The following is a 12,634-nucleotide window of genomic DNA, read 5'->3' on the forward strand; positions in this document are numbered from 1 at the left end:
CCTCATCAAAAAACTCAATCAAGATTTGCCTTTAACAAATCCGTGCTGGCTTTCCCTAATCAATCAACACTTGTCCAAGCGGCTGCTAATTCTGTCCCAGATTATCGTTTCTAAAAGTTTCCCCAATGCCAAGGTTAAACTGAGTGGCCTGTAGATGCTGCGTTTACCCTTGCACCCTTTTTTGAACAAGGGTGTAACATTTGCAATTGTCCAGTCCTCTGGCATCACCCCCTTATCTGCAATTTTCACCCATACATCTCTCAGCAGCTTAGGATGCATCCCATCCGGACTGGGTGACTTGTCTACTTTAAGGTAGACTTATCTATTTAAGGAGGTCCTAGCCTTTCTAGTACCTCCTCTTAATCAATTTTTAGCCCATCCAGTATCTCAACCACCTCTTCATTTACTGTGACTTTGGCAGCATCTTCTTCCTTGGTAAAGAAAAATGCAAAGTACTCATTTAATACCTCAGCCATGCCCTCTGCCTCCACGCGTAAACCCGTGGAAAAATTGAGAAAAATCTCTCCTATTGTGTTGCTAACAATTTTTCACAACTGTGAGAACTCAAAAGAACAGGCCATCCCCACATTACATATCTTAAAAGAATCCCCCAATTTTTCCATGCTTTAAGATTTTCTCTTCTCCATGCTGCTTAAATGCACCTTTTTCCTAGCATATCGCTGCATCAAACTTTTCTCCACCTGCCCCCTCAATGTTACCATCAAACCCACATCTGCTCCCTATTTGCCTCAGACTTTTATTTTAACTTCATTGCACAGCCAATCAAGCTTTCCTTCCATCACTGCTGCTTCACTGTTGCAGCAAGATTATCCTGGCATTCTTACTGAAAGGAACATAGGAACAGGAGTAGGCCATTCAGCCCCTCGTGCCTGCTCCACCATTTGATAAGATCATGGCTGATCTGTGATCTAACTCCATATACCTGCCTTTGGCCCATATCCCTTCACTTACACTTGGGATGGCCTCACCACATAACACTCTCAATCCTCATCAACATTCGGCAAGGTTGAGACGAAGCAGCAGACAACTGCAGTGGAATAAAAGATAGGAGCCACCTGGAAGAGGGTGAAAGGAAGAGAAGGAGTTTGAGGTTGGCGAGAGAAGTGATGGAGCTGCACATTGGGTAACTAAGCAGGGAATAGTTTTGAGACACACATGGGTAGGGTGCTGTAGGAGTGTTTCAACCTGGCACAGGATGGACAAAAAAGAATGGGTGCGGCTATCAATACCCTGGATGATAGAATATCAAAATCTGTCAGCTACTCTTTAGGATAAAAGATTGATTTTGGTTTGTACTTGACTCACAATAGTAATTTTAAAAGTATTGGTTTGTGATAAATATTAATGTTAGATATTGTATCTTTTATTTTTCCATTATTTCTTTTCTATGCTTAATCTTTTAATCATAGAATCATAGAAAATTTACGGCACCGAAGGAGGCCATTCGGCCCATTGTGTCCGTGCCAGCCGAAAATGAGCCACCGAGCCTAATCCCACTTTCCAGCACTTGGTCAGTAACCTTGTAGGTTATGGCACTTCAGGTGCATATCCAGGTACTTAATGTGCTATCAGCATGTTTATCTATGAGACAATAAATATCATAGTTAGATTTACAGTATCTTATACAAGTAATTATATTAATCCATTGGGAAGTAGGTTGGTTATGTATGAATAGATTTTATTTTGACTATTTATTTATTGTATTGATATTTAGTTATTGTTGTAAAACCATACTTATGAATTTAAACTGAAATGCTGGAAATACATAGCAAATGCAAAGGCACAGATGGATCAGTTGTGGTCAGTCAAGAGCTTCATTAAAATATTTAAATGTTAGGATGGAAATGACCTGCATGCAATTGCCTGCCCCCACATATAATGGTGGCCTTGGGTTGCTAGGGACGGGGAATACATGAAAATTCACTTAATGATCACAGTTAAAACGTTCTAAGTATTTTCAGATCATTTCCGCACATTTTTTCTTGTTTTGTTTTTCTGTTGCCACTTATTTTGCAGAAACTTTGTAGCTATTGCACTGCTTCTTTTTTTCCAACAGCTCCATTACTGTCACCAATAGGTTCCCCAACAGAAAGTCATCATCTCAGCTTTCTACAGGATGAAGTGGAAGTCAAACCACCAGTACTGCCACATCTGCATCGACATGAAAGAAGGCATGGCCTAATTGGAAGCACCACCAACACCCCACCAACCACATCTGCAGACTTTGGTGCCTATTGCAATGCCCATGGGGAAATGTCTTCAGAGTCTCGGTCAGCAGGAAGTCAGATACAGATCTGCAAGGACTAAACTAAAATGTGCCAGTGTCAGTAACGGTCAGCTATGGCCTCAAATCTACCTTCAGGTATACAGCAGCGCTTACCTACCCAGATAGTGTCATGGAGTGATAAAAGGACCAGCCTCCTCACAACAACTTCACATAGCACCACCTCCAATTCAGCAGCCAACAAACATTTAAAATTAAAGCCATTGGTTAATTATGTCAAATTTTGATTTATTATGCAGGATTTTCACCAGTGTTTTCAAGATTGCATTTCGTGATTGTCCTTTTTTCTACGAAAACTACAAATTAGTGGCCTTGGCTATAACTACTTCCTGTGGTGAATCCTTTAGCATGCCCACCTGAAAGGCATGGAACTCGATTACCACTAGAATACATGCAACCTGCTGGTCTTTTAGCCCTAAAAAAACTTGTATTCACATTGTGCCTTTAACATAGAAAAATGTCCCAAAGCGATTGACAAAGGCGTAATCAAAAATGTATGGTGAGTCAAGGAAGCAGATATTTGGAGGTGTGACCAAAAGCTTTGACAAATAGGTAGGATTCAAGGAGGGTCTTAAAGAAGAAGACAGAGGTGAAGAGGCGGAGGGGTTTAGGGAGGGAATTGCTGGGCATTGAGCCCAGACGGCTGAAGGCACAGCCAATGGTGGGGTGAAGGGAGGGGAGATGCACAAGAGGTCGGAGAACGAGGAGTGGAGAGTTTAGGGGGTGAGTTGTGAGGCTGGAAGAGGTTACAGAGATTGCGAGAGGTGAGCCCATGAAGTGATTTTTAAACACGAGGATGAGAATTTAAATTTGAGGCACTGGGGGACTGAGAGCCAATGTAGGTCAGCAAGGACAAGGGTGGTGAGTGAGCAGGACTTGTTATGAAAGAGGGTACAAGCAGCAGCGTTTTGGATGAGCTGACGTTTATGGAGTGTGGAGGATGGAAGGCTGGCCAGGAGACCATTGGAATAGTTGGGTGTGGAGGTGACAAAGGAATGGATGAGGGTTTCAGGGGCAAAGTTGAGCGATGTTACAGAGGTGGAAGTAGGCAGTCGCTGTGATTGAGGGGATATGAGGTCAGAAAATCAGCTTTGGGTTGAATAAGGTGCCAAGGTTGCAAACAGCCTGGTTCAGCCTGAAACAGTGGTCAGGGAGGGGGACGGAATCATTGGCTAACATATGAAGTTTGTAGTGGTGGTCAGAGATGATGGCTTCAGTCTTCCCAATGGTTAGCTTGAGGAAAACGCACCTGATCCAAGACTGGATGTCGGACATGCAGTCTGAAACACAGAGGTAGTGAAGGCATTGCGAGATGGTGGAGGTGTAGAGCTCGGTGTCATCAATATACATGCGGATGATGTCGCCAAGGGGCAGCATGTAGGTGAGGAAGAAGAGGAGGCCAAGGACAGATCCTTGGGGAAATCCAGAGGTAACGGTGCAAGGACGGAAACAGAAGCCATTGCTGCAGTTGCTTTAGCTACGATTGAATAGGTAAGAGTGGAACCAAGCAAGGGCAGTCCCACTGAACTAAACAATGGAGAAGAGGCTTTGGAGGAGGATAGTGTAGTCGATCATGTGAAAGACTGCAGAGATGTCCAGGAGGATGAGGAGGTGCAATGCACCACTATCAGTCACACAGAATGTCATTCCTTACTTTGGTAGGACCGTTTCAGTACTGACAGGGGCAGAAACCTGATTGGAGAGATTGAAATAGGGAGTTGTGGGAGAGATGGGAACAGAGTTAGGGGGTGACAACGCATTCAAGGACTTTGGAGAAGAATGGGAGTTGGAGATACGGCGGCAGTTTGCAAGGACATTAGAGTTGAGGATGGATTTTTTTGAGGTGGGGAGTGATGACAGTGGTTTTGAAAGGGAGGGGGACAGTACTCAAGAAGAGGGAACCATTTACAAGGTCAGCTAGCATTTGTGCCAGGAAGGTAAGTGGGGATAAGGTCAAAGGAGCAGGAGATGGGTCTCATGGATGAGATTTTACATCGAGTTATATCGAATCTACAGCACAGAAACGGGCCATTCGGCCCAACTGGTCTAAGCCGACATTTATGCTCCTCACGAGGCTCCTCCCTCCCTAATTCATCTAACCCTATCAGAATACCATTCTATTCCTATCTCCCCCATGTGCTTATCTAGCTTCCCCTTAAATGTACCTATGCTATTTGCCTCAACTACTCCTTGTGGTAGCGCGTTCCACATTCTTACCACTCTTTGGGTAGAGGTTTCTCCTGAATTCCCTATTGGATTTATTAGCGACTATTTTATATTTATGACCGCTAGTTTTGGACTCCCCCAGCTCAGAGAGGACATGGGAAAGATGGGAGGGAAATTAGAAAGAGGCAGGGGGGCGCCAACCATACCGATAGATTCTACACCGTTGTTATATTAGAATTGTTGGTATTAAATGTATCCCTCTATGTGGATAACTTCAACACAGTGGTCCGAATATAGAGCAGTTGGATTTGACTGCCCTACTTACAGCGAAACCAAAGCCACCAAGATCTCATGACAGCTAATGGTGAAACAGCACTGGTTCCAATCTTACAGCTGGATCTGACCCAGCAATCAATGCACATCGTGATGTCACAATGTTAGGATCATTGTGAAACCACTTATTTAAATACCTCTGCACGTCTGACCACACCTTTTCCCAAATACACCACCATCAATAAGGAGTTTAAAAAATGTGCAAACAGGTAAAATGGGGCTCAAACATCATTCATTCCTATTTATTTATAAATTCAGAACACTACTGCACATTGCAAGTACTTACCTGCAACGTCATTACACTTACAAAATTTTAGAGTAAATTGGAGCACCTGCTAACTAGAGGAGGCAAGCATAAAACAGATACTGATTAATGTGCCTCACTTGCACTAAATAAATAAGGCAAATTCCAAATGTGAGTTACTGTATTAGAGTGCCCTCTAAAGGTTGAATTTGAAAGCTGTTTTCCAGGCTCTAAAGTTCAGCAAAAATGATTTGCAACGTATTTATTCCACTTCTTTTCACAGTTCCCTCCATTTTATATTTTATTTGCATTTTGATATGGAACGACTCAAACAAAATCCTCATGATCATATTCAACAATTTTTTTTAATCACAAGACTGCAAAGTTTGCTGTTGTACTGGATTAATGTTTGGCATATAATGATATACAATGATTTTATGGTGGTGGGGGGAGGAGAGTATGGCATATGTGTAGGAGTACCAACACAGGGTACCATGGAATGGTGGGATTAACGGTTGACTCTGCTGAATTCTGCCAGGTTTCTGAACTCAGATGCCACGTTGGAGAGGTGTCGAATGGATTCTATTCAAAACCATCCACGCTGCTATCCACATCTACTGGCAGACTGTAGCCTGTCCTACCAACCACTGCTCAGGCAACTATGAAACTAAGGGAAAAAAAGAGGCATTTTGTACCTTCGAAGGAAATCATAATTATTTTTTTTTATCTCTTAGCAATGTGGAAAACAAGTATAAGAGCACTTTATGCATATTTTGTAAGAATGATGGTTATGAACTTTCCTTTAAATCTAGTTTATTTTTCAAGCAGACTTTAATTTATGGTCAACACTGGATAGATGGGATTTATGTGAAGGTGTCCCTACCACCAAACCAGCCCACTGGAACTGCTCTACTTAATTGAAACATCTCACTTGGCTTCTTACAATCACAAACTCATCTTGGAACATCATGGAACACAATGTTCAGACTTGAGGGAGTACCATGGCACCAAATGCAACTGCAAACCAGGCAACAGTCATATATTAAAAATCTTGCATCTGTGCACACATCTTGTCTGCAAGACAATGGGCCAAATTTTACTGTCAAAATAACGGTGGGGCTAACAGCACTCACTGTTATTCATGTGAAAATCGAACAGCAACTTCAGGTGAGGGCAGATGCGCAGTTAAACACGAAAATATGGAAGCTGCTGTCCGAAATGCGCCGCTCCGCCATCAGCTTCTCGAAAACAACATCTCGCTGTCTGACTCACCATTCAAATACATTGAACGGCGTGAAGTTCCTGTACTTTCATGATAGATACAAACTAAATTCGCCACAGAAAATTAGGACTTGTCCTTTTCAGTCTAAGGACCCTTTTTAACCGTGCGATAAGTTTTAATTAATGCCAAACAACCTCTCTGGCACTGAAAATTAACTTTTACAAATGTGGAGTCTCATTTAATTGTTGGAGATTTTTAAAAAAATGTAAATACTTTTTTTTACTTTTTCTTTCTGTCTCTTTTATCTCTCTTTTAATCCAATCTTTCTTTCCCTCTCATTTCGCTTTCTGTACCTATTTTGACATTGAATTCACTATTCTAACTTACACTTCCTGGTTCAGACTTTGCGCTGCTCATTAACGATTCTTCAATCTAATTGGTTAAGGAGACACACAGTTGCTTGCCATGTTCACACTGGTCCCAGATGCCCTGTTTGGATTTCCCGCTGACAGCAACTTGCCGTGCAAAACTTCATGGAAAGTCCAAAGGCAAAAATGCACGTCTAACGAATGGCGGGTGTCGTTTGTTCACCACTTACAGTAAATTCTGGCTCATTATTTCCTGTTGCCATGTTTATGCCACACGTTTGTGTCAATTTTTTTGCAGCAGGACATTGACTATGCCAAGTATCAGACTGTGTCCTCTGACTCACTGTTGGCAATATCACAGAAGATCAACTAGTGATTATAGAACTATCCAAAGAGCTCTTGCCTCTCCTCACAAGTTTCTCCCAGAACTCTGTTACACTCATGAAGAACAAATAAATTATTCAAAGGATGATTTTTAATGGGTGTTAGAATCATCAAAAACATATTGTAGCGGAAGAATTGCTTTTATCAGATGTCAAACAAACTAATTACAAAATTCTATATTTACAATTTGGGTGAGGAACGTGAAGATTTGCAGTGCTGTTGAACTACACCAACACAAGTCTGTAACCTTGTGAAAAGAGTGGAGAAAACCAGGGGAAAAAGGACCTTGGTTCTAGCCATTTGTGATTCTCTATAATACATTTTGTTAATTTGTAGCTTCTCTTACAGTAACATGACAGGCAGACTGATCTGAATAGACGTGGTGTAAAAATGGTGAAAAGGTTACAAAACCGAAAATAATGTTGGCCCTGAGGGTATCGACTCTCACGTTGAAGGATTTATTTCAGCAGCACAGTTCCAAAAAATAAACTAGATGCTAAAGTTATATTTTCAATATATAAATACCTTGTATATACTAGAACAAATATTCATACACATAATATACTTTTTAAAAAACAAATGTTTAATTTTAATCCAACTGCCACCTCTTCCCACATCTAATCTGTACGAAAAAGCTGAGAAATATAACATTAATGTAATAAACTAACTTTCATAAATCAATAATTGATTTGAAATATGCAAGCAAGAATTGAGAGCATTAGTTATATTTACCAAACACACTTGGAGACAACTTGTCTAGCTTGTTACCAAACAAGTGGAGCTTCTTTAATCGTCTTAGATCCTTCAGAACTTCTGGAAGCACTTCGATGGAATTATTTCCCAAGTTGAGCTCTGTCAACTACAAAATAGTTATAAAGGTTTCCCATAAATAGAAACATAAATAGTCAGCTAAGTTTATACAACAGCTGTTGCTACTATATTAGGGATGTCCAAACCCTTTTGTATTCATAGGCTGCTTAGAATCATGCAGCCTCAAGGGACACAGATAAAGTTTAGATTTTTAAAAAATGAGAAAAACTGTAAATGCTGAAAATCTGAAACAAAATAAAAAATGCTGGGAATATACAGCAACTCAGCTATAAATTTTAAATCTGTGTTCCTATTATTTCGTAGGTATCTCTAGCTGTTGATACCAACAGATCTTGGTATTCTGATTTAGTATTTACCCACTAATGAAGATCAACAGCAATAAAATAAGTCCTTTTCAAACCTCCAGGCCCATGAATTGGAAAGAGACAAAGCAGCATATAAGGAATATGCACAAACAGGACAGAGCATCCTGAACTTCATGGAGTGGATTTCAGGGCCCACATTGGTGCACCATCTGTAATTTGGACACCCCTACTCTCGATAACATCAGCACAAAATAACTTTTTAAAACTGCTTTCAACATTATGAGCTGTATTTTGCAACCAAGAGATATTTGGAGAGGTGACCGGAAGCTTGGTCAAGGATGTGGATTTTAAGAAGGTTTGTAAAGGAGGAAAGCAAGAGGGTTCAGGGAAGGTATTCCAGAGCGCAGGGACTAGGCGGCTGGTGGCTAAGACGTCAATGATGGGGCAAAGGGAGGGTGGGGCTGCACAAGAGTCAAAGTCAGAGGAAGAGAGAGTTCGGGCAGGGTGGCAGTAGAAGATTACAGAGAAGGGGACGGGTGAGATCATGAAGGAATTTAAACATGAGAATTTAAAATTTGAGGCATTGGGAAACCTCGAGCCAATGTAGGACAGCAAGGACAGGAGTGATGGGTGAGCAGGACTTGGTGCAAAATAGGATACAGGCAGCACAGTTTTGGATGAGCAGAAGTTTGCAGAGGGTAGAGGATGGGAGGCTGGCCAGGAGAGCATTGGAATAGTCGAGTCTAGAAATGACAAAGGCACGAGTGAGGATTTCAGGGCAGATGCATTGAGGTAGGAGCAGAGGAGATTGTGATGGAGAGGATATGTGATTGGAAGCTCAGCTTGGAGTTCAATAGCGTGTCCATTCGCGTGTGCATTTTGGCTGCCGCTCCGGACCCAAGTCCATCGTTTCTACTTCCCTTTTTTTCTTCTTTTCTCTTTGCCCCTCCTAGCCCCTCTCTCCTGCCGTTGTGCCTCCTTTCATTTCTCCCCTCTCGGGACGTTTTAATACATTAAAGGCGCTATATAAATGCAAGTTGTTGTTGTTATTGATGATGTAAAAGCTGCAAATAGTCTAGTTTAGTCTCAGACAGTGGCCAGGGTGGAGGATGGAATCAGTGGCAAAGGTGGGAGTTAATGGCAGGCGCCGATAATAATCGCTTTGGCCTTCCCAAAGTTTAGCTGGAGGAAATCACACCTCATGCAAGACTGGATGTTGGACAAGCAGTTTAACAGCAGGGGGTTATGGGGAGAGGGTGGATGGGTGGGGAGGAGCGGAGGTTACGGTGGGTGGGGAAGCAGGGGTTACGGTGGGTGGGGAAGCAGGGGTTACGGTGGATGAGTGAGGGGTGAGAGTTACGGGGACTGGGTGGGGGTTACAGTGAATGGGGAGGCACAGGATTACGCTGAGTGGGAGATTACGGTGAGCAGGGGTTACAATAAGTGGTAGACTGGGGTTATGGTGAATGGGAGCGGGCGCGGGGGTTACAGTGAGTGGAGGCCGGGAGGGTTACGGTGAATGGGGGGGGTGGGGTTACAATGAGTGGGGGGCAGGGTATGGTGAGTGGGCGTTACGGGGAGCATGGATTACAGTGTGTGGGGGGTTACAGTGAGTGGGGGGAGTTAGGGGCTATGGTGGGTGGGTGGTGGGGGGCAAAGACGATGGAGACTTTGTGGAGTCAGTGGGGTTATGAGGAATGGGTGGGGTTACGGTGAGTGGGTAGGAGCGCTGGGGTTACGGTAAGTGGGGGATGGGGGTTACGGTGAATTTGGGGTTACGGTTAGTGGGTGGTGGGGGTTAGGGTGGGTGGGTGAGGGGTGGGAGTTACGGGGACATGGTAGAGGGAGGCAGTTATGAGGAGTGGGTGGGTGAGAGGCCACGGTTATGGTGAGTGGGAGGGGTTATGGTGAGTGAGGGGGTTATGGTGAGTGCGGAGGTGGGGGGCTATGTGAGTTGGGGGGTTGCTACGGTGAGTTGTGGGTTAGGGTGAGTGGGGGTTACGGTGAGTAGGGGAGGCAGGGTTTACGGTGAGTAGGGGAGGCAGGGTTTACGGTGAGTAGGGTTACGGTGAGTGGGGGGAGTTACAGAGAATAGGGGTGGAGGTTACGGTAAGTGGGGGTATGGTAGTTGGGGGGACCGGTGGCTATGGTGGGTGGGTGGTGGGCAGCTGAAGTTAGGGTGGGTAGGTGAGTGGTGGGGGTGACAGGGACTGGATGGAGAGTGGGGTTACTAGAAGTGGGTGGGTGGTGGGGGTTGCAGGGAATGAGTGGGGGTTATGGTAAACTGGGGTTACGGTGAATGGGAGCGGGCACGGGGGTTACGGTGAGTGGGGGGATGGGGTAATGGTGAGTGGGGGAGTTACGGTGAGTAGGAGGGGCATTACGGTGAATGGGGATTACGGAGAGTGGGAGGCCGGGATTACAGAGAGTGGGAGGCTAGGGTTACGGTGAGTGGGAGGCCGGGGTTACGGTGAGTGGGAGGCCGGGGTTACGGTGAGTTGGGGTTACGGTGAGTGAGGGGGTTATGATGGGGTGGGATTACAGTGAGTGGAGTTGCAGGGGCGGGGGTTATGGTGAGTTGTGGGGGTTACGGTGAGTGGGGGGCAGGGTTAGGGTGAGTGGGGGCAGGGGTAATGTGAGTGGGAGGGGCGGGGTTACAGTGAGTGGGGGCGGGGTTACAGTGAGTGGAGGGTGGGGTTAGTGAGTGGAGGGGCGGGGTCACAGAGTGGGGGCGGGGTTACAGTGAGTGGAGGGGCGGGGTCACAGTGGGGGCGGGGTTACAGTGAGTGGAGGGGCGGGGGTTAAGGTGAGTGGGGGCGGGGTTAGTGAGTGGGGCGGGGGTTACTGAGTGGGGGCGGGGTTACGGTGAGGGGGTGGGGTTAGTGAGTGGGGCAGGGGTTACAGTGAGTGGGGGCGGGTTACAGAGTGGAGGGGCGGGGTCACAGAGTGGGGGTGGGGTTACAGTGAGTGGAGGGGCGGGGTCACAGAGTGGGGGTGGGGTTACAGTGAGTGGAGGGGCGGGGTCACAGTGGGGGCGGGGTTACAGTGAGTGGAGGGGCGGGGGTTAAAGTGAGTGGAGGGGCGGGGTCACAGTGGGGGCGGGGTTACAGTGAGTGGAGGGGCGGGGGTTAAAGTGATTGGGGGCGGAGTTAAAGTGAGTGGAGGGGCGGGGTTACGGTGAGGGGGGCGGGGTGAGGGGGCGGGGTTGCGATCCCTGCCCAGCCCCCTCCCTCCTCCCTCCTCCTCCTTACGTTGCCGAGCGCCTGTAGCTCCGCCGGGAGCTCGGTGATCAGGTTGTTTCTCAGCTGCAGCCGGCTCAGCGCGCGCAGCCTCGTCACCGCCTTCGGGACCCGCCTCAGCTTCTTGAAGCTCAGGTCGAGGTTCCTCGCGTTTCCCCGGATCGCTCGCAGCACCAACACGTCCGCCATCTCCAAGCACCGCGTCCTGTCTCCAGGGAGACGAGCCCGGCGGGCAGTCGGAGGCGAGAGGCCGGGCAAGAGGCGCCGCACCGCGGGACCTCACCGGGCAGCATGGGCTGGGGCGCCATCTACCGGCCGACTGACTGATTCGCAGCAACAGCAGACCCACCTGCTCTTGGTCAGTCAGGCACTCTCTCTCACACACACACCTGCACCTCTCTGTTTCGCTATTTACCTCGCCCAACTTTTCTCCCTCTTCATGCTGACATCTCTTGACCTCCTGTGAGGCACCCTGGAACATTTTGTCACTATAAATGTGCACACTGTTATCTAATCCAGTAACATAACTGCCAAGTGTTGCTCAATGTGGAGCAACCAATACTTATGTTCTAAGCATGAGGTCTGTTTTGATGTATCTCACTTAAATAAATAGATACACAAGTTTAAAAGTGTTCACAGCCTGCTTCACCCTTACCCATCATAAATCTCATTTGCTAACAATTTCTTACACGCAGTGGTGCTTGCCCAACTGAAGGCAGTGGATTTTCCTTTTCATTTCCACTTTTAATCAGCTTTGTCATTGGGCTTTTTTTCTGAGACAGTCTGTGGTGAGTCCGTGGCAGGTGCAAGTGGAGAACTCCAAACATATCTGACATATTGAGATATCATGTTTTCAAGCTGAGTCTGGTATCTCTTCCCCAACCCCACCCCACCATCTCCAACACAGAAGGGCTTTTAGTTTTGCACTGCTATCTTTTTTTCCATGATGTTGAATACGCCCTAGTAAGAACGGGATATGACGCTCGACTCATCGATCGACAGTTCTGACGGGCCACAGCGAAAAATCGCATAGACCTCCTCAGAAGACTAACACGGGACGCAACCAACAGAGTACCCTTCGTCGTCCAGTACTTCCCCGGAGCGGAGAAACTACGCCATGTTCTCCGCAGCCTTCAACATGTCATCAATGACGACGAACACCTCGCTATGGCCATCCCCACACCTCCACTACTCGCCTTTAAACAGCCACCCAACCTCAAACAGACCATCGTTCGCA

The 12,634-nt window shown here is 46.0% G+C and overlaps 1 protein-coding gene across 2 annotated transcripts in view; it reads right to left on the reverse strand.

The window, feature by feature from the left end:
* The window catches only part of lrrc69 (leucine rich repeat containing 69), a 67,005-nt gene extending 55,372 nt beyond the window's left edge, over positions 1–11,633 (reverse strand). For both annotated transcript variants that reach the window (XM_067979368.1, XM_067979367.1), the window contains exons 1-2: positions 11,410–11,633; positions 7,755–7,881 (exon numbers count right to left, since the gene is read on the reverse strand). In XM_067979368.1, the coding sequence (XP_067835469.1) occupies positions 7,755–7,881; positions 11,410–11,586 (304 nt within the window). In that variant the 5' untranslated portion in view covers positions 11,587–11,633. The remainder of the gene's footprint in view (positions 1–7,754; positions 7,882–11,409) is intronic.
* Between the last annotated feature and the right edge of the window lie 1,001 nt (positions 11,634–12,634).

Source organism: Heptranchias perlo, chromosome 3 (assembly GCF_035084215.1).
Source record: "Heptranchias perlo isolate sHepPer1 chromosome 3, sHepPer1.hap1, whole genome shotgun sequence".
NCBI lineage: Eukaryota > Metazoa > Chordata > Chondrichthyes > Hexanchiformes > Hexanchidae > Heptranchias > Heptranchias perlo.